The 24,376-nt window shown below is 39.4% G+C and overlaps 2 protein-coding genes across 9 annotated transcripts in view; one reads left to right on the forward strand and one right to left on the reverse strand.

Annotated features, from left to right (window-relative positions):
* TMEM156 (transmembrane protein 156) overlaps nt 1-5,517 on the forward strand; it is a 56,731-nt gene extending 51,214 nt beyond the window's left edge. For 3 of the 4 annotated variants that reach the window (XR_009351032.1, XM_059163593.1, XM_059163614.1), the window contains exons 7-8: nt 2,447-2,549; nt 4,949-5,517. Coding sequence is in view for 2 of the 4 variants with exons in the window: in XM_059163593.1 (XP_059019576.1) it covers nt 2,447-2,549; nt 4,949-4,961 (116 nt within the window). In the remaining 2 variants the exon portion in view is untranslated. Of the gene's footprint in view, nt 1-2,446; nt 2,550-4,948 lie in introns of those variants that run through there. The other variant, XR_009351033.1, reaches the window with a different exon arrangement.
* Nucleotides 2,444-24,376, reverse strand: part of FAM114A1 (family with sequence similarity 114 member A1) — a 91,485-nt gene continuing 69,552 nt past the window's right edge. For 4 of the 5 annotated variants that reach the window (XM_059163563.1, XM_059163582.1, XM_059163543.1 and 1 more), the window contains 2 exons: nt 10,090-24,044; nt 2,444-2,864 (listed from right to left, as the gene is read on the reverse strand). In XM_059163563.1, the coding sequence (XP_059019546.1) occupies nt 23,919-24,044 (126 nt within the window). In that variant the 3' untranslated portion in view covers nt 2,444-2,864; nt 10,090-23,918. The remainder of the gene's footprint in view (nt 2,865-10,089; nt 24,045-24,376) is intronic. The other variant, XM_059163553.1, reaches the window with a different exon arrangement.

Genomic DNA, 24,376 nt, shown 5'->3' on the forward strand with positions numbered 1-24,376 from the left:
AAATAAATAAATAAAATCTTTAAAAATATATAATAAATAAAAATATATATCTAATAAAAAATTAGGAAGTTTAGGACTTGCGTAAATGACGAGTGTGTCATGTCTAATCAGCAGGAAAGAGGATTACTGAATGAATGGTATTGGGACAAATGAGTAACCATGTAGGAAAGAAGATTTCCTTAATCCAGAGTTCCCACTAATACTAGGGTAAATTTCAGATGGATCTGTAATTTTAACATAAACATGAGACCATAAAAGTAATAGAAGAAACAATGGTAGAATTAATTTATAACTATAGGGCTTTCTATCCATGACACAAAACTCAATCAAAAGGCTGATAAATTTGACTATGTGAAAAAGAATGTACACAGTAAAAACCATTAGGGAAACATTGTTTACAATTCATCACATATGATAAGCAGCCTTTCCTAGTAAATAAAGAAGTTCTAATAATTGATGGAGAGAAGACCATAACCCAGTAGACAAACGGATAAAGGATATAAATGGACTGTTCATACAAATGGAAATACAAATGGCTCTTTGACGTTAGAAAGCTTGCTCAGTCTCATTCATGATAAATTCTCTCAAAAGAGGGAATTTTTCTTTTGATGTCCACTATGTGCCAATAGTATTGGCCTTCTGGGTATAGGAGACACAGCAATGAGACAAACAGAGACCTCTGTTCTCACTGAGCTCACATGCAGGTGGAAATGCAAAGCAAAGCTGCACTGAAATGCTGTTTTTATCTACCAGACTGGTAAAAATCCAGAAGTTTGACACCACACTCCGTAGCAGGGGACGATAGCCCTCTACAGTCTTGCACTTTGCTAAGGTAAACTGGGAGGCTGAAGTGGTACAATTTCTATGATATGTAATTTAGCAATAACTATCAAAGTTACACATGCATAAGCCCTGTGAGGCAGCGGTCCTATTTCTAGGAATTTCTCCTATGGATTACTTACATAGGAGAGAAATGACATGCGTGCGATGTTTATTGCTAATGTGTTTGCAATATGGGATTAGACACAATCAAATAGGAGGGTGTTTGAAGACAGGATGATACACCCATACTAAGAACACCAGGAAATTGTAAAAAAGAAGGAGGGAGCATTTATGGGGAAAGTTCTCCTAGATCATTAAATATACATACATATGTATAGTATGGTACCAATTGTGTAAAGAAAAACAAAAATAGCATATGTACATATAAGTATATAAATCTATCATTTATCTATTTGTCTCTGTCTATCTATCTATCATCTATATATCTATCCACAAAAATCTAAAAACCTTGGTTGCCTGTAGCAAAAGAAGGAGAGAAGGGAAAGAATTATGTTTTCATCTACCAGACTGGTAAAAATGTGTGTAGAAAGCAGATGTCTGTAGGAAATGGGGTAAGAGGGAGACATTTTGCTGAATATCCCTTCATAGTTTATAAAATTTTAATCTTGTGAATGTATCCCTTATTCAGAAAATGAAGTCCAAAAAATAAATCTTTCTTATTAATTTTTTTTCTAATTTAAAGAATATAACTCCGAGAGATGGTTTGACAGTATTTCTACCTTGGTAATCTATACCAGTGTTCAGTCACCTTCATGAATAAGAAGAATGATATTCTTTTTTTTATGCTTGTAGAAATTTTAAAAAATTAAAAAAAATTCTTTGATAAGCATTGTATTCTTAATTACACTTAAATCTTCCCTTTTGATTTGTCTGCGTAAGAAGCAGCTGCTCAAACTTCTCTTAAAATTATAGGTCACCTCATTTCCATTCATGTCCAGGGCTTTGTATAAAAAGTAGAGACATCTGCGAAGCCAAAACCACATGTATTATGTAAAACTCAAGTTTCAATATAAAAACTAGAAAAGCAAGGCTCCAGATCCCAGCGGAATGAAAAAGATACCATATGCCATGGGCCTGAAATTTTATCTCCTACCTTGAAGTCAGCTGCAGATAATATTAGAAGGATTTGATGTCGTATAGTTCTAGAAAAGTAGGAAAGATTAGAATTCTTCTGATTTGGTACTTGACTTCTTGGTAAAATTGTCCCTGAAATCAACGATGGTATTAATAAAAGTTCTTAGGGACCTATTTTAACAAAATGCAAAGAAGGAAATGTTTGCAGTCAGTTTTCCCTACAAAAGTTCTTTTCTTTCTGCTTGACATTGTATGTAAAAAATGTTTTTCTCTACTTTGCTCCTCCTTTAACCATGCCTTGGGTCTCGGTCTCATGCTTGGGAAGTGGGGAGGAGAGGAGAAATGAAAGCAACAGAGTCAAGAGAAATGGGTTAATTGTGTCCCAGGTGTTAAGCAGGAAATTTAGTGAGTGATGAAAATTGCAAATATCCTTGCTAGATGGAGGGCATGGTTCTCTTAGTACACTGGAAAATATTTTATCTGTTGTTGCATTGCTATCCACTAAACAGCTCTCCTTCTTAACAAACAGAGACCAAGCAGAGGCTGCCCTTGACTCAGGTCAAGAAAGGACTTCCTCCAATACCGGAACTAGAAGTTTCTTCCACGGTGCAGCCGCAAGATCGGTATACACGGTGAGTGATGATTCAGCTTTACTGATGATTGGCCTTTGTTCATTATAAATGTGAAAGGTTCAGGGAGGTACAGTTCATCCCAACCTTCATTTCTATCTGGGTGCCGGAGACAAAAAGTGATGAGCTGCAAAAGCAGTTTGTATGAATTAGATGACATGAAATAAACTCATGATTTCTTCCAAGGTCTAGGAAGGATCAATAAACAAAGCTCTTGGTCTGTTAAACAGCAGGTGCCCCTGAGATGTCAGCTCATCCCTTGGCTGCTTCCTGGGCTTGGGCTGTACATAATGCCAGCAGGCCAATCATTGTTTCACTCTGAACAGGAGAGAAGAGAGAATGTGAATTTATAAGCACAACCACTGAATCTCAAGTACTGAAATTAAGAACTTCCCTGAATGTAACATCTGATGATTTAATTAATGTGTATGGATTTTCATGTGGTCAGAAGTGTCTTAGAAATATTTTTTATTCATTCAACACATATTTATTAAGTAGCTATTACGTTAAGGCACTATGGATAGCTATGGTAGGGGGCATCGGAATTATAACAGGGAAGAGGGAAGACTCTAGCATTGATCAGTATCCTTTTATTGTGCTTTGTGGCAATAGGCTAGATCATTTACTCATCTTTATTTTTTTCAGTTTCAGGTGTAGAATTTAGTGATTCAAAACTTAAGTAAAATACCTGGGACTCCTCACAACAAGTGCCCTCCTTAATCCCCATTACCAATTTCCCCCAACTCCCCATCCACCTCCCCTCTCATAACCATGCTTGTTCTCTATAGTTAAGAGTCTGTTTCTTGGTTTTTCGCCCCCTCCCCCATTTGCTTGTTCTGTTTCTTAAGTTCGCATATGAGTGATATCATATGCTATTTGTCTTTCTCTGGAAGACAAAATAAGTCGTTGGCTTATTTTGCTTAATGTAATACTCTCTAGCTCCATGAGCTTTCTTGTGAATGGCAATATTTCATTCCTTTTTATGGCTGAGTAATATTCCAGTGTGAGTGTGTGTGTGTGTGTGTGTGTGTGTACACCACTATTTACTCTTCATGATACCCGGGTAGTTATGTCAAGAATCTAGCAGGAAACCAATAGTATACTCAAAGGGAATCATTTGAGGTGAGTTTTTAAAAAGGTCTATTAAGTGGAAAAATCCAAAAGGAGAATACAGTACCCTAAAATTAGTAATAGGGGGGCTCTGCTATTTTCCCTAAGACTACAGGGTCAAGGAACCCAGAGAGACAAAGACAGAGGCAGGCACACACACACATACACACACACTCACACACACTGATGGAATAGGAGGCTACCTGATAGGGACTGTGATTTTTAGTCAAGTGACACAACAGCCTGTGAGTGCCCCGAAGAGAGTACTTCACTTTCGCTGTCCCTATCTCCGATGTGCTAGTACTCACCATAGATCAAACCTAAGCAGAGCTGGGGGACACTGGAGCTGGACTTAGTGTTTGGGTCTTAGTGGAATCAGAGTCCTCTATTGGCTCAGAAATTGCTAGGTAGACGAATGTAATCATAGAATTGTTTTAATGAAGTATTATGCTTGATAACCTCTCAATCTGATCCTCATTCTGGGGTGCTTGACCATGCATATGAAGCAATCCCCTTTGTTCATTCACATGATCTTTTTGAGCACCTACTGTATGTCCAGAAGTCTGCTGCTCATTGACAAAAATAACATGCAGTCAGTGGGGAAATCAGATTGAGGAATCCTAATTTCAATAGAGTTCCAATAACATGATAGACGTGTGCACAGAGGACTCAGGGAGCATAATGGAGAGACCCCTTCATTCAGAGGAAAGGCTGTCTAGCATTTAGTAGGTGTTCAGTAAGTACATGTGGAATGAAGGAAATTTTCATGAACACCTACATTTTCATTTTATAGAAGAGGAAATTAACCCAAACATACTGTAGTGACAAGCTCAAGAAGATTCTAGGTCTCCTGAGCCCTAGGCTGAGAAGTTTGTTACCACTAACCAGAGTGTTTCTAGGTTTATAATGGAGGCTCCATTGCCTAGCACAGGACTGGAAAGAGCTCTTAATCAGTGATACTGGGGAGTCCCTGGGTGGCTCAGTTGGTTAAGCATCTGCCTTTGGCTCAGGTCATGATTCCAGGGCCCTGGGATCCAGCCTGCATTGGGCTGCCTGGTGAGTGGGGGACCCAACTTCTCCCTCTGCCCACCCCCCACACACGTGTGCTCTCTCTGCCTCTCTCTCAAATAAATACAATCTTAAAAAAAGGGATATTGGGAAGTTTTTTGGTGATTCTTATAAGACACAATTTTGATAAATGATTTTAAAATTATTCTCCACTAATTCTTTTCAGGTAACACTTAACATTTTGGGGGTAATAATATTTGTCTTTTTTTTCCTTCTATCTTCAGAATATCCTTCTGAATTTTTCCGGACCACTTGGACTGAACCCTTTTGAAGAATACTCATAATTTCATTTTGGGAATAAGTGAACTAGTAAATATATGGGTCCAGCTGAGGATTCACAGTAGGAAACAGTAGCAATGCTGACTGGTTGATGGAAATTGGCTTGAGAGCAGTCATTTGACCCAAGAGATCAAAGAAACAAGAATTTTTCCAGGAAGCCATCATGAGTCATGGAAAACAAGCTGATAAAACCCATGGAAACAGCACGGGCATGCTCACTGTCCTTGCTTATCTGTTAATTATACAGCTGACAGTGACCCCCAAATTTTGATTTTGAAAGGAACCAAACCCAGGATCAAGGATGAAAATCTTTTCTCTCATTTGTCCACATTGCACATTCTGCCTTGGTGGGTTTTCGTATACAGATGGATTGTTTCTTTTTGGCAAATTACTTAAGAGGGCCTGGGTTGTTCATTGATACATTTGTTCGGATTTATAAATTCTGCTTCCTTTTGGCACTGAGGATGTTTTTAAAAACTTCAAAGATACCAAAATAAAATGAATTTAAATGAAATACTAAGTGAAGCTTGGCTATTTAAATCTAATAGCAAAATGTTTCTTCTGATTCTTCTTGGTGTTCATATTTTCCGTAGCTATCACTGATGTCAAGAAAATTTATAGCTATTAATTACAATAAAACACATATAGACAAGAAGGCATCTCTTGACATTGAAAAACATAAAAATATCTTCCCAGAGTTTCGGTGGAATTTAATCTCCTGGCATCATTATAGAATTCCAATTGCTTGTCTGAGCAGATTTCTGCAGGGTCAGAGTTACTATGAAGCAACCTAACAGGAATGAATGATTCAGCACATGGAGGTTTTCCCTGCGACTCTTTTTCTTTTCTTTCTTCCCTCCCCGTTTCTCCATTCCTCCCTTCCTTTCCTTCCTCCCTTCCTTTGTTTCTTCCTTCCTTCTTCTTGTCTTTCTTTCTGTTAGATCACAAAGTGAGATCCTAATCATAATATTCAGGGATTGAAGATTTGGCAAATGGACTTCTGGTAGTCTCATTTTTTATTGCCTCTGTGAACTTGATTAATGGGTGAGTCAGGCTCAGCTCTGGGATTATTCAGCAGGAGTTTAGGGGTATCACACTCCTTGAGGGATGGATGTTATACCATTTCTGAGAGGCCAAATTATTGTTTCCTTGCACATTGCCTATTATGTTCAGACAAATGACTTGAAAATCAATGGGAACTTGGCTTACAAAAGGCATAAATTAAGCCTCAAATTCTGTTAAATTGTGGCAGCTTTCTGGAAGCTAATTTCACTTATTTGTTGAAATAACAGACTTTAATAGATAGTATGAAGTGGTCGAACATGTAGATGGCCTGCTGTCTGCCTACAAAGAGTGTATAATCTCATAGGGGAGACTGAGCTTGCAGACTACTAGTTATAATGCTAGACACAATAGGGTAAGGTAAATGTCATTTACATGCTCCATGCTTCTTTCTGAGAAGTGACGGTCCAGTGAATCATATCTGGTTGGGGGTCAGCAGAGTAGGCTTTTCAAGAAAGTGGGTGTAAGCAGCATTGAAGATGGTTTTTCTTGATCTTTTAGAAGAGGCCAAACTTCCCAAGTATACACTTTCTCAGCCCCCATAGTCCTTTTCGTATCTGTTATTTACACTTATTTTCATGGCTATTAATTAATTCTGTTGCCCTTTCTAGACTGATTTCACTCACCATAATATTTCTGGCAGCTGGTATGATGCTTGGTTCACAAAAGCTTCTTAATACATATTTGTTGGATAAGAAACAATGTACTGAACCCCCCATATATCAGGCATGTGCCTTGTATGGTCTCACTTCCCTACAATGACTCCTGGAGTCAGATGTTGTTATCCCTAAGAACTGAGGTCTAAGATGCTCACTGATTAGCCTGTGGTCTCAGGAGTAATGTGGATTTAGTCCTAGGTTGAAGTGTATAAAATACACTTTGTATCCACTCTTTATTTAATAAAGTCAAATTTTACAAAAGACATATATCATATGAATTGAATTTTCCTTTCTTCTTCTGTCAGTAGATGGCTTCTGTCTGTCTGTCTTCTCTTTTGCTCTCCCAACTATATTTCTTTCCCTTCATGTGAAACATGAATAAAGGCTTGGACTCAATTATCTGACAAGTTATTCTCATAATTTGACTTTGATTGCTTCCTTCTCTCTTTCTTTTTTATTTTGCTTCTCTTTGCTGTCTATGTCTTTCACAACCATCCCTAACTATTGGCGCTGTCCTGATGGGTGGTGATCTTAGGATAATGAGTGGAAGGAAGGTCTTAAATTTTTAAAATCTAAATAAGATATATTATCAATTAACCTACAGGTATGATAACCAAAGATGCATTAAAAACCCCTCTGTGTGGGCACCTGGGTGGCTCAGTGGGTTATGCCGCTGCCTTTGGCTCAGGTCATGATCTCAAGGTCCTGGGATCGAGTCCCGCATCGGGCTCTCTGCTAAGCAGGGAGCCTGCTTCCTTCTCTCTCTCTCTGCCTGCCTCTCAGTGTACTTGTAATCTCTCTCTGTCAAATAAATAAATAAATAAAATCTTTAAAAACCCCTCTGTGAACTGGAAATCATGTACTTTAGTAAAGACAAAGTAGTCTAGATGTTTCTATGATTTGAAGGACAAAATGAAGTACACATGCATGGGAAAGGGGGAAATCAGAACATTTCGATAAAAATATACTTCACAAAATTCTCTGCATGTGTTATTTTCCTTCCTGAGAGATAAGGCTGTTCCCAGAGGGGAATATGGATTAAACATGGCTGCTGACTGGAAGACAATAATTCTGCAGGCTATCAGCTGAGATCCTTACATCTGTAAATAATAATAGGCCCAAGTTAAATGCCTTAAGTAATAAGATTTATTGTCTTACCTAATGGGAATTCTGAAGAGAATGCTTGCAGATTTGAATTCAAGAACTCCCACCAACATGCACCCAAGTTTCCCCCCCACCTTCCTCTCTGCCATCATCGCCTTGCTGGCTTTTGTCCTCAGGTGTTCCCTCTTGCAGTTTCAAGAAGACATGGAAAATGGTGTCACAGTGCCAGCAATCATCATATCCTTAGCCCATAATGTCCTTTTTAAGAGTAAAGTAACCTTTAAAAGAAGACTCCCCAGATTTCTCCTCACGTCAGAGCATCTGGAATTGGATCACGGACGCCATCTTAAACCAACCAATGATAAAGGGAATGGGACCGTTGTGACAAATTTAGAAGGGTCAATTATTGCTGGTTCTTAAGGAGGGGAGAGGAACTAACTATCAGAATCAAAACAGGGCTCTGCAATATTGGCTGTTGCAATACTTCCATATTACAATACGGAAGAAGAGGAAAGACGGCAGGTGCCTCCTCAATTCCATGGAGACGTTCAGAGAGAAACTGGTGAAAATAAAACCCAGGCTTGGTTTCTCCCCCAGAACAGTCTCTTGGAGCCTGCTAAGGCTATTCTTCAAGTATGTGCTATTGCCCAAAGTTTCGGGATGGGTGCACACGGAGTTGTCATGGTGTCATAATCTCCCTGTAAAATTATGATTATTTTCAGATGGACTGTAAAAATAGCCCATCTGTTCTCACACTGAAAAGTGGCATCAGTGTGTGACATTACAAAAGCAGGCACAACATCCGTAGTGAAGAACCACATAGTAGACCTCATTTTTCTTTCATTACCTTATGCCAATTTCCTCTTAGTGAATTACCTCTCACCCATGGAATGATGTCTTGATGGGACTGTAAATCAGAGTTTCTTGCCAATCAGCCAAGGGGTGACCTGGACCAGAGCTAAACCAATTTGACCCTCTATGTCAGGACTTTGATTTATATGTGCAGTGATGTTCAGGTGGAAAAATACCAACTTGGGCTTATTTGTTCCATCAGCAGAGTTGAGTCATTCCTGCTTTTAGATGTCCCAGTATACCCCAAACTCCCACCAAAATGCATTGGTTCTGAGCCTGGCTCTCCAGCCTTCCTTTTGATTCTGTGAGCTACCAGCAATATCTTTGTAAGAAGATCCTCTTCCTGCTTAACTTTCCAGACCTGGTTTCTGTTGCCTGCCGAATATAACATCCCACATCTATTTTATTTCGTAAAGTCAGGATGTCTGAGCTGCAGGAAATCTTAGAGATCATCTGGGTAATGTCCTCATTTTACAGCTGAGGAAACTGAAGCCCCAGAGGTGGAAGGTTTCAGCCAAGTTCGTTTCACAGACTGCCCAGGATCCTGGAGTCTGCTTTTTATTTTAATTCCTTTTTAGTACAAACCACAGTCTCCTTCTCTGTCTCTTCCCTCTCTCTCTCTGCAATGCTTAATAGAAAATGTGGCCTAAAAAGCCTTCATTCCTCCCTCCCCCAACTGACGACTTGCTTTGTATAGTTTAAAAACTTGTTTCAGAGATAGTCCTTTCTGGGATTTGGCATCTGGGAACAACAGCCATCAGTTTATATCCTTATATGGAGCCTTGATTCTTCCCAGCTGTCTTTAAATGTTTATTTCCCCCTTACATGAAAATAATGTTGGGAAAGGAAGTGGTTTGCTCTAGGCAAGTGTATGGGCTGGGGTTCTCAAAGTGATTACTTACCACTTCCAAGTCTGACTTCTAGCTGTGCATTCGGGGAGGACTTTCTTTTACGCACACTAAAAGATATATATCTGCCCTATCTTTTTTGGTTGCTTTAGGGCAGTCATAGCTCATACAAACACGCCAAAAGGGCCAACTCTTGGGGTAGGAATTGGGAAGGAGATTAATAATAATACGTAGTCTCCCCTTATCTGTGGGGGGATATGTTCCAAGACCCTCAGTGGCTGCCTGAAACTGTGGATAGTACCAAATCCTATGTATACTATGTTCTTTCCTACACAAACATACCTCTAATTTAGTATCTAAACTAGGCACAGCAAGAGATTAACAACAATAGCTAATCATTGAAGATACTTACATGATAATAATATCACTATAAAAGTAATTATAGTATATTATTATATATCATGTTATTACATATTATATATTTATTATATTATAATAGAACTATAATAAAAGTTATGAGAACATGGTTTCTCTTGAAATAACTTACCATACTGTCCTTACCTTTCTTCTTGTGGTGGTGGGAGATGACAAAATGCCTTCTTGATGAGATGAAGTGACATGAACGACTTAGGCCTTGTGATGTAGTGTTGGGTTACTTTTGACCTTATGCTGATTCTTCAGGAAGATCCTGTCTCCAGACCACTGGTAACTGATCCCAAGGAAAATGGAACCCTGGATAAGGGGGAGCGACTGTAGCACTAATTACATGCCAGCCACTATTGTAAGTACCTGGCAGGGATTAATTCATTGGTTTTGTCTCATAACACTCACAACTGTACCTCCTAGGCCCCTTTTGGAGAGATCCAACGTGTAGTAACAAACTAAAACGTTTCCATGTCCATGGTTTACTAATGGTTAAACATAGCTCTCATGAAAATTCTTTTCCTTCCCAATGATCCCTAAAGACTAGTATTGGATCAGGAGGTAAGGACTATAGTTAATCACCCTGATTTACAAGTGAAAAAAACTAAGGCAAAGAGAGGTTAAGTAACTTACTCAAGGCCACGCAGCTATTAAGTAGCAGAGTTGAGGGGAGCCTGTGGTGGATTAAGTCTCTGACTTGGTTTAGGCTCAGGTGGTGATTTTAGGGTTCTGGGATTGAATCCTGCCTCAGGCTCCACACTCAACATGGAATCTGCTTGAGATTCTCTCTCCTTCTCCCTCTCCCTCATTCTCTCTCTCTCTCTCAAATAAATAAATAAATAAATAAATAAATCTTTTTAAAAAACTTTATAAAAATAAGTGGCAGAGTTGAGATTTGAACCCAGGTAGTCTAGGTTTCAAGCTAAATGCTCTTAACCTTCTAGTCTGTTGCACCTTAATCATCTCTTTTTTAGGGAAGAGTAGTTTCTTTTCCTTAGGAAAAAAGTTGTCCAAAACAGACAAATGACTTTCATAAACACTTCTAACAGGGGTTCTGTATCATGAATCTCTGTGTTTCAACAATGCTTGGAGGGTACACTACAAACAATACTCTACCACAAGAACTGCTATGGTGCAAATGCTTCTCCTGTGTCTACACATGTATCAAAGTACTTCCACAGAACTGAATTATTTGGTGGCTGTGAGAAGAGTTGCACAGAAAGAAGCTTTCGGCTCTTCATCAAACAGTCTCAACAAATAACTTTAATCAATTACTTAAAAGAGTTAAAATCTTTTCACTCATCTCATGATCCCTATGGGGAGAGATAGTAAAGACAATGCAAAAACACCCAAATATTGATAAAGAAAGGCAGTGAATCAAGTACCTAGACCATCCCTTTCTGCTACTGGTTTCCAAAACACATTTTTTGACTTGAAATTTGTTATACAGAGACCGGAAATCATCTCTATTCCCCTCCCAATTTTAGCAAACAGACAATCAAGATTTTATTTTTAAACAGTGTACCATAACAAAGTTTCATTATGTCTAAACAACCAACAGGGCTTAATCATTACATCATAGTAAGGTTTTTTTTTTCTTATTTTATTCTTTATTCAGAGTGAAAAATTCAGTAGAAAAAAATTCAATAGAAAAATAATTCAGTAAAAAATTTTATAAACTTTCTATTTTATTCTAGCTATCTAAATAACAGACTAATGCTAGAAGAAAAGTTCTCCATTATTCAGTAATTACTGCCTTTTTTACAGAACAATTAGATTAATGTGAGCAAAAAGGATCTTTTTCAATGGCATGTTTTAGTGCCAGAAATTCCATCAGAGACAGAAATCATAGGCCATATTCTATACAATGTGCTCATTTGAAGGGGATGTGAAGTGGTGGAGGAGTAATAGGGAGAGGGTAGTATTCTGCACTCTTGGAAACCAGTTGTATGAGCCCTGGGACCCAGCTTGGCCTACCAGTGCCCTAAATAAGCCAGTGTTTGAGATTCTGGCTTTAATTAATTAAATTCCCGTTTAATTAATACCACTACAATATTTGAGTGGTGTGGAACCTCCCCTACTATCTCAGCACCCAGACTTAATTTTTATTAGCAGTTTTTTCAATGAAATTTAATTGGAGTACATTACCCATTAAAGCTTTGGACAGGCTCCCTTTTGATTATTAACATATTGCTGATGTGGAGGTCTTTTAGTTATTCATCCATTTGTTAATATAACAGCTACCTTATTCCAGACACAGTCCCATAGCCGAGACAGATAACCTAAACAGTTACAATGCAGCCTGGAAAGGACTGGGCTGGGGCTTAATCCCTTGAGGAACTGGTTTCATCCATCTTTGAAAATCCAGTACCAAACCAGACGCCTGAACTGGAAATTAGCCAATTAGTGTTTGTGGACTTAATGAAGAGAGTGCTATGGGAACTCAGACAAGGGGCACGTAAATGAAGAAGGAAGACAGAAGTGAGGGAAGACTTCCTGGAGAAGGATAAGTTGGCCAGGGTGGAAGGAAAACATATAAAGGCACTTGGGTAATGATGGACAGAAAAGGGGCCCTACTTTAAGATCTACATGTTTTTCACACACACACACACACACACACACACACACACAGGCTGACATGCAGGAGATAGAAGTATGCTTTCTTTGCAAATAGTAATAACTATGCTATTCTCTATTTCAAGGACATTGCGGTAATTAATGTGTGACAGAGATGGGCTTTGTTAAGCTTCGGAATGTCAGAGTTTGCAGGGGAAATTGACAATACTGTGATCTATTGTGATATTTTCCATACTATATAATTTGAGCTTGTAACTGCTTAACCAATTAAAGATTAAGCAGGTAAATGCTACAGCACAACTGAAAGATGATTTATTATAGCAAAGGATATTGGAATAGAGGGAGGACAGATTGCAATCAGAGGAGCACCACTGCAGGGTGCTGTTAACTGGTGCTCCCGAACAAGGCTTCCCTGTCCAACCTGGAGAAAAGCTGCACCATAAATCCCCTTTTAGAGAGTTCCAGTGCACAAGGTTTGGGAAGTTCCTGCAGCTGAAAAAAGCTGGGTGTGTTTTGGGGGGGGCGCTTATTAATGGTTGAACATACTTTGCAGGAATTTTTTTCCCCTTCTCAGTTATCCCTAAATTCCAGTTTTTGAGTCATTGCAGTAAGAAAAGACTGAGACACTGGAGGATTTATGGAGTTTTATCCCACTTTTGGGGTTATACTACAGCCAAATTTTAAAAATTCAGGCAAAAAGCAATTCCATTAAAGGACATTTTCTTTTGTGCTAATGGTGCTATACTGATTTTGGAATGCGTTGTTCTATGATGTCATCAGTACTGTTCAATACTTCAATCCATGAGGATCCTTCATAGGCTCCAGTCAATGCACAGTGGCAGTTGCTATAGTTGCTATGTTCAATTGCCTCTACATAGAAGTAAGAGAGGGCATGGTGCCAGGAGCTGCCCACAAGAATCTCTGTGAATTAGACCCTTGAGTTGGTGAGGAACTGATTAAAGTGCTGGAAAACGAAGGATCAGACTGTAAAGGTTTTTGTTTGGATGTTTTCCAGAATGCTGAGGCCAGCCAGTGAAGGTTTTAATCAGGGCAATAACCAGACTTGCACTCTCAGAGAGTCCGTACTGACACCACCTCCTTGGAGGGGGCTGGGATCTGTCCTGACATCAGGTTGGTGTTATGGAGGAGGATAAATAATTTCCCCTCTACCTTTCTGAGTTCTTAGCTGAGACTTTTGTAATAAAAGTCAGAGTAACAAGAGAAAAACAAAAGGAAGTTTATTAATTTGTAACCGTATGTAACATTAGAGATACCCAGGGGAAAAGGAGTAACTCGAAGAGGTGGCTTCGAATTCAGGCTTATATGCCATGTTAGTAGGGAAAGGAGAAGGTGATATAGGCCTCTTTGGGGAAAGTAAATGATTTTTAGGAAAGATGAGTGGGCCCTGAGAAGAACAGATGGGAAGTATGATAGGTTGTGACGAAGTCTGTCTGTCACTTCTAGTCTCTTCAGTAACAAGAATCAATATTCTCTGGTTGATGAAATTCCAGGGGAAGGGATTTATGACAAGTTAGTTCCTTTTTGGGGTTCTGTTTTTAGGCAGATAAGAGAGTGCAGAGAACACCTTTCCCTGCATTTACTCTTTTTCAAGTGCCTAGCTCAAAATAATCAACATACCAAAGCAGCATATTTTGGTGTGGCACATCCTGAGCTCCTACAATCATATACGGGGGCACCATATTCTGTTACCCTTCAATATCTATCACACTAGTCCATAGAACGGATAAGAAGAAAGTGAAACAAGACTGAGGCAATGAGGTGGAGGGAGATATACAAAGAAGTAAGTGATAGCACTTGGCAACTGATCTGATATTGATGGTAAAGAAAAGCAGCAGCCTAGGGTGACAGCTAGGCTGCTGGCAGAAGTAACACTGTGCATCCAACAGAGAATGTAGGAGGAGAAGGTAAGATGATGGATTCAATTTGGATGTGTTCAGATTACATTTAGTGGTATATTCAAATACTGATGTACAGATGTCTGGCAGGAAGGCAATTCTGGTTAGAATTTAGGAGTGATGTCAGGGTTCCAGGTAGAAATTTGGGTGGCATTAGCATACAGGTGAATGTTTACAGAAACCAAGGATATACCTACTGGATTTCTTGGCTCAAACTAATTTACCTAATTTAGGATGGGAGAAGGGCAGAGTGAATTTCAAATTGAGCCTGATTTTATTTTATCAATAAATGTTGTGGACCTACTGGATAGATAGATGAATGGATGGATGATTGAATGAATGAAGGATATACTTATACCCTTGTTACCAGCTCTCACCAGACTTATACTTATATAAGTATACCCTTCATTCCTATACCCTGTACCATTCCTATACACCTATACCCTGAAAACCAATAGACATTCTCTTTATCTCATGATTTGTTTTGGTTTTAGCTCTGGTTAAGAAAAAGAATGACTGCCTCAAAGACGCAAAAGGGCAACATTTGGATGCAAAACATGGAGGACTTTATTAAGCTAACTAATTTCAGCCCATGTGATGTGTTTTATTCTCTTTAGATATCCGCGACCTAACAATGACTGACCAACTGCTGCCTTCGCAGCAAATGCAGGTGGAGATGACCAGCCAGGTGACAGACTCAGTACTACTCAGCAAGCAAACATGCTAATTTGCACATGACGTTGCTTGAGTAAGTGTGAGTCTTCACATTCCTTGCTAAAGACCAAGTGGTTTTAAAGGAAAGAGAGATGTGGGATACCAAGCATTGGCTCGTAACACCCATATCTTACATAAATGGTCATACTATGGTCCCAGGGGCTGCAGGACAATCAAGACTCCTTAATAATCAATCACAACCCCATGAAGGCAATGAATGTCCAGGGCAGGGTGGAAACAAGCCTTTCATTACCACTGATGGATAATTTTTACCTTGCTAGGGAAAGGTAGTTCTGAGCCTTCATGAATTGTTGAGGAAATGCTTAAAATGTACAGTTGTGGCCCAAAGTGGCCAAAATGTTTTCACACCTCATTACCGGCACCATATAGTTTGGGCAATGCCAAATAAATTACAAATCCATTTTGTAGTCAGGAAGGTCATTAGGACTCAGATTCGTTATCCACTGAGAGCTTCCTCTGTTTTCCGTTTATTACTCTCCTTTGAGTGAAATGGAACTGTAGGAGGAGAGCAGAGACCTCAATTCATTCAACCCTGACACATTATTCGTGTCTACAGTTTTGCCATAAATTTGGAGGAGAGACAGAAATTGCAAATGCAGGGATTTAAATCCCCTTGTGCTACATTTGTCAAGAAGAGCAGATTGTAAACTGCTTCTCGCAAATATGATATGCATTTGGGCATCAAGCTAATAACTCTGAACCACAGACTCATTTATTTGTGTAGTGTTTCCCTCCAGAAGTTTCTGAAATTGCTTCTGTTGCCATTATGTATCTCAGAGCTATTTGGGTTTAGTAGGAAGATTACAGAGACTATCTGGCTAAGAAAGTTAGAGTCCATCTCCAATGAGATGGAAATGACAAATTTTTCTGTTTACATCATCACAGTCTTTACAAACTATGCATTTGGAATACTTGACTTGGGCTTCTCTGAGGAAAGCGAAAAGAGATTCATATAGTCACCAGACTTGTCTTAGAACCCTATAGGAATATTGATGCTGAAGAAATCCATATCACGAAGAGGCCCTCATTCACCCTTCTGATGCTTCTATTTAAAAATAATTTGTGTCTTTTACATTTTAAGTCACTGATAGGTCCCTCTTCCCTTATCTCCTTGATCAGAAGGATTTTTCTTTTGCTTCTTGTTTTAATTTTCTTTAGTTGGGGAGGGGCAGAGGGAGGGGGGGAGAGAGAATCTCAACCAGGCTCTGTGCTCAGTTTAGAGCCCGATGCAGTGCTCAATCTCACAACCCTGAGATCATGACCTGACCCAAAAAGTAAGAGTTGAACACTTAACCAACTGAGCCACCCAGGCACCTTGCTTCTTGTTTTGATTTTTAAAAATTTTGTTACATAAGTCATCTATTAATACAATTTCATTATTAAAATGTTTAATTATTACAAATAACACTGGAGTTCCCTTTGATTACTATGTCAAATCCTCTACCTTATCACAACACTTTCCACCCCTGGTCATAGCATTTTTGGTAGTTATATGTGTATCTTTCTAGATCTTCTTCTAGGGGTATAGTGTGTGTGTGTGTGTGTGTGTGTGTGTGTAGTGTATCTTGAGTGTGTATGCCTGTGTTATTTTAGATAAACATTCTACAAGTACCACCATACTGTGAATTTCTTTTTTTCACTCAATAATACATTTTGGAGATCTGTTGGTACAGAGATCTGTTCCATCCTGCTGTGGACTGAATATTTGCGCCCCCCAGAATTCAGCCTAACCCCTGGTGTGATGATATCTGGAGATAGGGTCTTTGGGAGGTAACTGGGTCATAAGAGGGGAACCTTCATGAGTGGGATTAATGTGCTTATAAGAAGAGATGCAAGAGAGCAGTGAGAAGACAGTCATCTGCAAACTTGTTACCAGCTCTCACCAGACACTGGATCTGCCAGCACCTTGATCTTGGACTTCCAAACCTCCACAACTGCAGAAATAAATGTTTATTCTTTAAGCCACCAAGTCTATGCTATATTGTTACACCAACACAAAATGACTAAGACACATTCCTTGTATTCTTTTTAGCTGTTGCATACTATTCCACAGTATTGGTATACCTATAGTACTTACTTAGGCGGTTTTAATTTTTCACCACAATCTACCCCTGCTTGATGAAGAGTCTTGAAAAATCGCTCATCAATTCTTCTAAGTAAAAAATGTAATTCCATTCATTCTAATGGAAAAATATGTTTCTATATTTCTCAGCCTCCAAATCATATCTGTTTGTCTTACAACATCAAATACCATTAAAATGTACACAATTACTTCTGTAGTTAGCATTTCATAATATAACTCAACCAGACATTTTCTCATTAATTGCTCTATAATATGGCTGTTTCCATCCACTCATTCAGTATTCACAGACTGTACACTTAATACTTTGATGTATTTTTTCATTCGACAAATAATTACTGATCACCTACTATGCGCCTGGCAACAGAATTGGGTGCTGAGCACATGGTAACAGACAAAAAAAAATCTCTGACTTGTGGAATTTACATCCTAGTGCAAGAGACAGATAATAGACAAGTAAGATACACAGGATGTTAGCTAGTGATACATCCTAAGGAGAAAAAAACAGCAGGGAGAGGGAATATGAAATATTGGGAAAGTTGTTGTTTGACATGGAGAGACCTCATCGAGAAGGTGCCTTTTGAATAAAGACCTGGAAGAAGTGAGGGGGGGAGCTGTGATTCTTCCAGAAACAAAAGTATCCCACACATCCCTGACGGAGATGCCCTCTAGGACCAAATAATTCTTTCTGACAGAAATGGCCGAAGTCTTTCTGCCAGGCAGTTCATCATCTGGTTTCTTGTCCTTTATCACATTTCCTAGCCATGGGATTTTTTTTTTTTTTTTTTTTTTTTTTTGCAAAGATAGCAGACTAGAGCTTTCCTGCAGAAGTGTCAAAAAACGCAATCATTGTTTTCAGTGAGAAATGGGTCATTCAACATGAGAGAGAATGGGATTATAGGTTGCCCCCCTTCTCTTGGGATCAGAAGCATCAGCAGGAAAAATGTGGTTAGGCTTCTGACAGGGAGATTTGTGGAACAATTTATCTCTGCCTGAAGCCACAAGATAGGAAGAGGAGAGCCCACGTATTAACTGGAGGAGGACTCAACCCAAGGGAAAATGTCCTTTTTATGACCAGGAATCTGCTTGTCCGTGGGCTCTGTCTGGTATTTTATATACTGCCTGGACATTAATCCTAGGTCTTCCAGTTATTCATTGGTTAAACATAGAGATTACTTAATCTCCCTGAGCTTCATTTTTACCACCTGTAAAATGGGTATGATAACAGTAGCTATCTTGTAAGATTGACATTGGGGATTAAATGAGGTCACGAGGGTACAGTGTTTGGAAAATAATGATTTCTCAATAAGTAAGAATGCCACCACCACCACCGTCATTACTGTTGGGGTTTCACAGGGAACAGCACCAAGGTCAGAGACAAGAAGGCATTATTTAGTTCATCTTGAAGACATTTATTGGTAACTCACAATGCCTGGTACTGAATATTCAACTAAATGGCTGCCTAGAGGCAAGGAAAATATTTTAAAAGATCCCTGTGCTCCAGGCAGGGACTAGAGGGTTAAGGATTTTCAGGAAGGGCGGTGATTTACAAATGGGTTTCCCTGGCACCAGGGAAGGGGGCAGGGCAGGAGGAGGAAATGGAGCCATTTTAGGTGTGATCAAAGGCACCTGTGAGACGGGAGGCTGGGTTGAGAGCCAGGAAGCTGCTTGATGTAAATGTCTGTGATGACAAGATGTGGCTAGCCTGGGGTGAGCGTAATCCAGGGGTGACCTTGCATGGCTTCATTCCGTGTCTCTCTAGTCCCAGTTTGTTCTCAGTTGTGTGGAAACAACCAAAGCTGACAACCAAATCTTTCAGCTACAAATCCACCTCACCGTGTAAAGAGAGCTAAACATACAAGTGTTCAGTTGTCTAAGAATAACACATGACGTCTCTTTTTTGTTTGGAGGCTGTGTATCGTACTTTAAAATACGCTGGCTGGTCAGGCCAGACTGCCCCGGGTTTGAATCCTGGCTCATTTCACTAGTTGTGTAACATTGGATGAATTATATCATTTCTCTGGGTCTCAGGGTTCTCATTTGTGCGGTGGAAATTGTAATAATATCTACCTAATAGCGTAATTATGGACATGAACTGGGACAAAGTTTATAAAACACTCAGCACAGTGTCTGGTACATAGTAAATACATATTAATTATTATTATTGAAATCTTCTGGATGGATTGTTTTCTGAGGAGATACCGGGGAAAGGGTAGTATGATCGGGAAAAAAAAGGGGGGAACGGAAGAAAAGCTATGGAGAGGAGAAGCAGGAATGTAAAGTCTGATCCTGAAAGAGAGGCAATTACTAGCTGTCCAAAAAAAAAAAAAAAAAAAAAAAAATCCTGAGAGAGAAAAAGGATAAGATGGCAAGGACTCAAAAGCAGAGGCTTAGCTTTGCTTTTTGCCAAGGTTCCATCCATCTGGCCTTGGCGTCTCTGCCGGCTTTTTCCTCCAAAAGGCAGCTCCAGGAGCCCCGTGGTGAAACCCAGGGCAGGGAGACAGATCATCTCCAAATCACCCTAAATTCTGCTCTCAGGGAAGGCATATAAAAAATGTACATATCATTCTTTCGTGGTCTAGCATTCCCCTGAGACTAATAGAAGAGACAGGCCTGTCAAGTGAGTCAGCAGTGACCACAGGCAGACATAATCCCATTGCTTTTTGGCTGACAACTCATGCAGAGGAAAATCTTCTCTGATCCACGCACAGGGAAATGGGGTTTAAATCCCAACGCAAAATTCTAACTGTAATCATCTTCCGGACCCCGCTGATGATGACCCCAGATGCAAGAAACATCAGAAACACCATCAACGCGCTTCTTACCATTGGGTTGTAATGATTTAGTCATTTGCTAAAGGTAAGATGCTCAAAGGATGGGATAACTCATTATTTTCAGATCCAAGCAAACACAGAAGGAACAGAATGATGTCTTTTCCTCAGATTTGTTTAATAGCAGATATGGCTCCTCGGGATTGATGATGGGCGAACATAGAGAAAATGAGCACGAACCTGAATGAGTTATAAGATATCTAGAAGAACAAAACAAATGGTGAACCACGTGATTTTTTTTTTTTCTTTTCATGTGAAGGAAGGGTGACTGGTCTGGATCCACTCCTATGGCTTTTTGAATTCTAATCAACCAGAAAAACAAGGCAAAATGGCAGTTGTGAAACAGATTTTCAGTATGATCTCTTCTGATGTGCCTTCACAAACACAGTCATTTAAGAAACCAAAGTGAAGCCTGGATCTGAGTTATCAGAATGTAGGGCATGCTTAAAAGGAAGATCAAAGGGCACTTTTCACATTACAAAAATTAGCTTGATGCTAAAGAAAAATCGCTCTTGTAAAATGAAACGTGGATTGAAATCATGTATTATGACCCAGTCCATCTGTTCAGCATACTTTATCATCTATCTGTCTATCCATCTGTCTGTCTATCTATCATCTATCTATCCATCTGTCATCTCTCTCTATATATATTATATATACATATTTTTAGGAAAGAACAGAAGTATATTTATTTTACATTTTTGCTAAATTACTTCCCTAAGACATAATTCCAAGACCTCTGGGATGGCTTTGATTGAAATCTGCCCACTTTGGTATCTAACTTAATGCAGCTTGGCCAGCATGTGAAGGCTGACTTCCCCATGGGTGAGCTCCTGGGTCAGCTGACTTCTGCAAAGCCTAGAAAACGCTCTCATTTCTGCATTCCATCTCCTACCCTTATCTTAGCCCTTTTCTTTAGCCCACCCAAAGCTGATGCTTCTCCATCCCCTTTGAGCTCTGCTGCTGGGGTCCATGGTTCCTTAGCTGGTGTTGCCAAGGCTCCTGTCACCTGGTCCCACTACTCATGACCTTGACGTGCAGCCCAGTGTGAGACCCGGAGAGAAGACAGAATTCTGTTCTCAGTGGGATAGACTATTTAAGCTTAGGCCTCTGCTTTAAGATTTGGGACTCCATTTTACCGTTTAGAGCTGTATGTATCAATGCCCCAAAGCAATTTTTCTGGGACGCATTTTGCTTTGAATTGGAAATACACTTTTGATGTTTTTTTATTTAATAAGGCACAGACACAGGACCATATCCATTATTTAGACTAGAACTTATTTTGCACTTGATGTAAGAAAAAAAAGCTGGTACACTTGTTCAGGGTAATTGCATAGAGTAGAATGAACCCAATTTATGTAAAGGATTATTGAAGGAATACAAAACTTCCAAAGTAAGCCTGCTAAATCATTCATTCAGTAAGTGATTGACATTTGCCCATATCGGGATCGTGGGCTTTGCTAGGTTTTAAAGCAAAGCAAAGAAGCAATTATTTAAAAGGGAACATGAAAACCGGCTTTGAAAGAGAGCAATCCTGGAGGGTGGATATATTTTAAGTGATTATTCTCTCTTAAATAATGTAATCCACAGGCCACTGAGTGAGGCCCCAGGAATCATCTCTCAGCCAACGTTTCTACCTGGCCATCTTTCCTAGTCTATCATTAAAACATATGTAAATGCAATGTAAATAAGGCCAACTACATTTTTAAAGGATAATTATCTCTTATTCTTCTAGGGATTCCTATTTCATTTTAGGATTAAAAATGTTGCTATAAACTAAATGGGTGCAGTTGGGCTTAAAGTCTATTTCTGGAAATCCAGCTCCTTTGAAACTATTCATTCCTATTACATTTCCAGTTAATATCTATAAATCCATTTGATGCTAAAAAATCTGATGTGAAGAAATTGTAAATCTAAGTCCTTTCCTCTGCTCTAGACATAGTATGTCCAGAATTTACGAAGAGGTAAATGTTAACATTTTCATCAGTTAATTGTTCCCTAGACTTAATGTCAGAAACATTTCACATTATTGAGAAGCAGGAAGGAACAAAAAAAAAAAAAAAAAAAACAAGAAAAGAAAAAAGCAACTTTAATGGATTCCTCAGAGAGTTCCTTTCTGGATTGTAAATCATTGTTCTTATGTTTTCTCTTTGGCTGGGCTGTTTTAGGAGATACACAAATGAAATAATGAAATACAGGATGCAAATGAATCAAAGACTAACAAGACATAGGATAATATTAAAATAGTCCCACTTCGCCTGTATGGGACAAAGGCAGTCTACTCCATGAGGGGGATAAAAGCAAATATCAATGAAGGATTTTTACCCTTGTGAAAGTGCAAGCTTCCTTTACTTGGAAAGAGCCATGTGGGGCGCCATCTTGTGATGAGGGCTGTAGGGATGCTGACAGGGGTCTGAAATGGGAGCCATATATGAACCCCCACCTGGAAGGAAGGAATGAACTTGGCGAGCTCAGGAGAAGCACCCACTGACAGTGTCTCTCTTGGCTGCGGGGTCTCGTGGATCAGTATACCAGTCGGTCAACCCACATATCAGTATTTTCTGCCTTTTAGAAACAATAATGGTATTGACCATTGCTGAGTGTGGTCTGTGTATTTACAGACTATCTTGCTTCAGATTGAAAAATACAGTTTGGGGGTCTGCTGAGTTGAGATCCCTCTAATTTTCTATTTGAATGTTTCCAGGCTTTGTAATTACACCATCATGTACTTAGTCATAATGAGTCAAGTTTAAACTGAATATGCTCTAGCACCCCCTTTTCATATATATTTTCTTTCCTTTTTTTTTTTTAAGATTTTATTTATTTATCTGACAGAGAGAGATCACAAGTAGGCAGAGAGGCAGGCACAGAGAGAGGGGGAAGCAGGCTCCCTGCTTAGCAGAGAGCCCAATGTGGGACTCGATCCAAGGGCCCTAAGCCGAAGGCAGAAGCTTAACCCACTGAGCCACCCAAGTACCCCAATATATTTTCACCCCATATATCAAGTTTGGGGTCAACAAGTCCAAGGAGTGTGGAAAAATACAATAATACATCGAAGGGCAGAACATTAAAAAAATTACCTCACTCTTCAAATTTTTTAAGGTTTAGAAAATCTGTTAGTATTTTTAAGCATTTTAAGAATTATTATAAACCCTCTTTTAGAGTATCTTCTGAGGGCATCTGGCTGGCTCAGTTGGTAGAGCATGTAACTCTTGATTTCAGGGTTGTGAGTTTGAGCCCCACGTTGGATATACAGATTGCTCAGAATGTCTGTCTTTACTGGGTTGAGATCATATTCCTATTGTGAGCACACAGTAGAGCTCAATGAAAGCTTGTTTTCAGAATGAGTTACTTTAAAGAGATACTTGTTTCTCTTTTACCATAATAGGTAATATCTGTAAATAGTGTTATCTTTACCTATGATATTTATATAACAAAACTAAGTTCAGTATAAGAACTGATTTAAAGTAATACTATAAAGAACGGGAAGTTAAAGGTGGGAAATTAAAGGATTAAAAAAAAAGTCTAGGATCTACCTGTGAATTTCTCAATATAGCATGCTTGGTCAGGAAAACGGAAATGAATACTGGTGAATGAACTTCAAATGAAGGGCATCAATATAAAGCCATGTAAATTTAAATTAACGTAAAGAAAACACAATTACTTGTAAAACCACCATATACAGTAAGAGACAGGATGCTTTCTTTCAACTTGCATTCTCCATACTGTCCGTGCAAAATTGCTCCTGGAGTCCTCCAAGGGGCATCTGGGGCCAGATGTGGAGAAAACATCTGGTACATCTCGAAGCCATGTGGCCTGCCCACCTCTTTAACTGGATGGAGTCTGGCCAGGTCCTGGCTGTGCTTCTGAGCCAGCCGTCTGGATGTGTGAGACCTGCAGCACGGGCAGCAGCAGCTGGAGGGCATCCTGGATGTACGTGGTGCTGTTGCAGCCCTGAGAGGAGGGAGACACGTGCTTGAAAGGCTGCCTTCAGGGTTCAGTCCTGACAATTCTTCCCGCCTGATAACGGTGCCTCTCTTCAAACCTCACAATCTCTTATAATAGGCTCCCCTTAATGTTGGTGCTTAAAGCAAATGTAAACCTGCTCCTTTGGATGGAATGCATTCAGCTCTCTAACAGAGAGAATGTGCTCTACGCGAGGCAAATCATTTCCATCGATTTGGAGGGTACATGAAAATATGTATGCATTCATGACCCAGTATGTCTGGTCTTGCCCAGCTTGCCCATCCGTCTCCCAGCCCAAGCCCACTGTCCTGAAATAACAC

This window comes from Mustela lutreola, chromosome 1 (assembly GCF_030435805.1).
Source record: "Mustela lutreola isolate mMusLut2 chromosome 1, mMusLut2.pri, whole genome shotgun sequence".
Lineage (NCBI taxonomy): Eukaryota > Metazoa > Chordata > Mammalia > Carnivora > Mustelidae > Mustela > Mustela lutreola.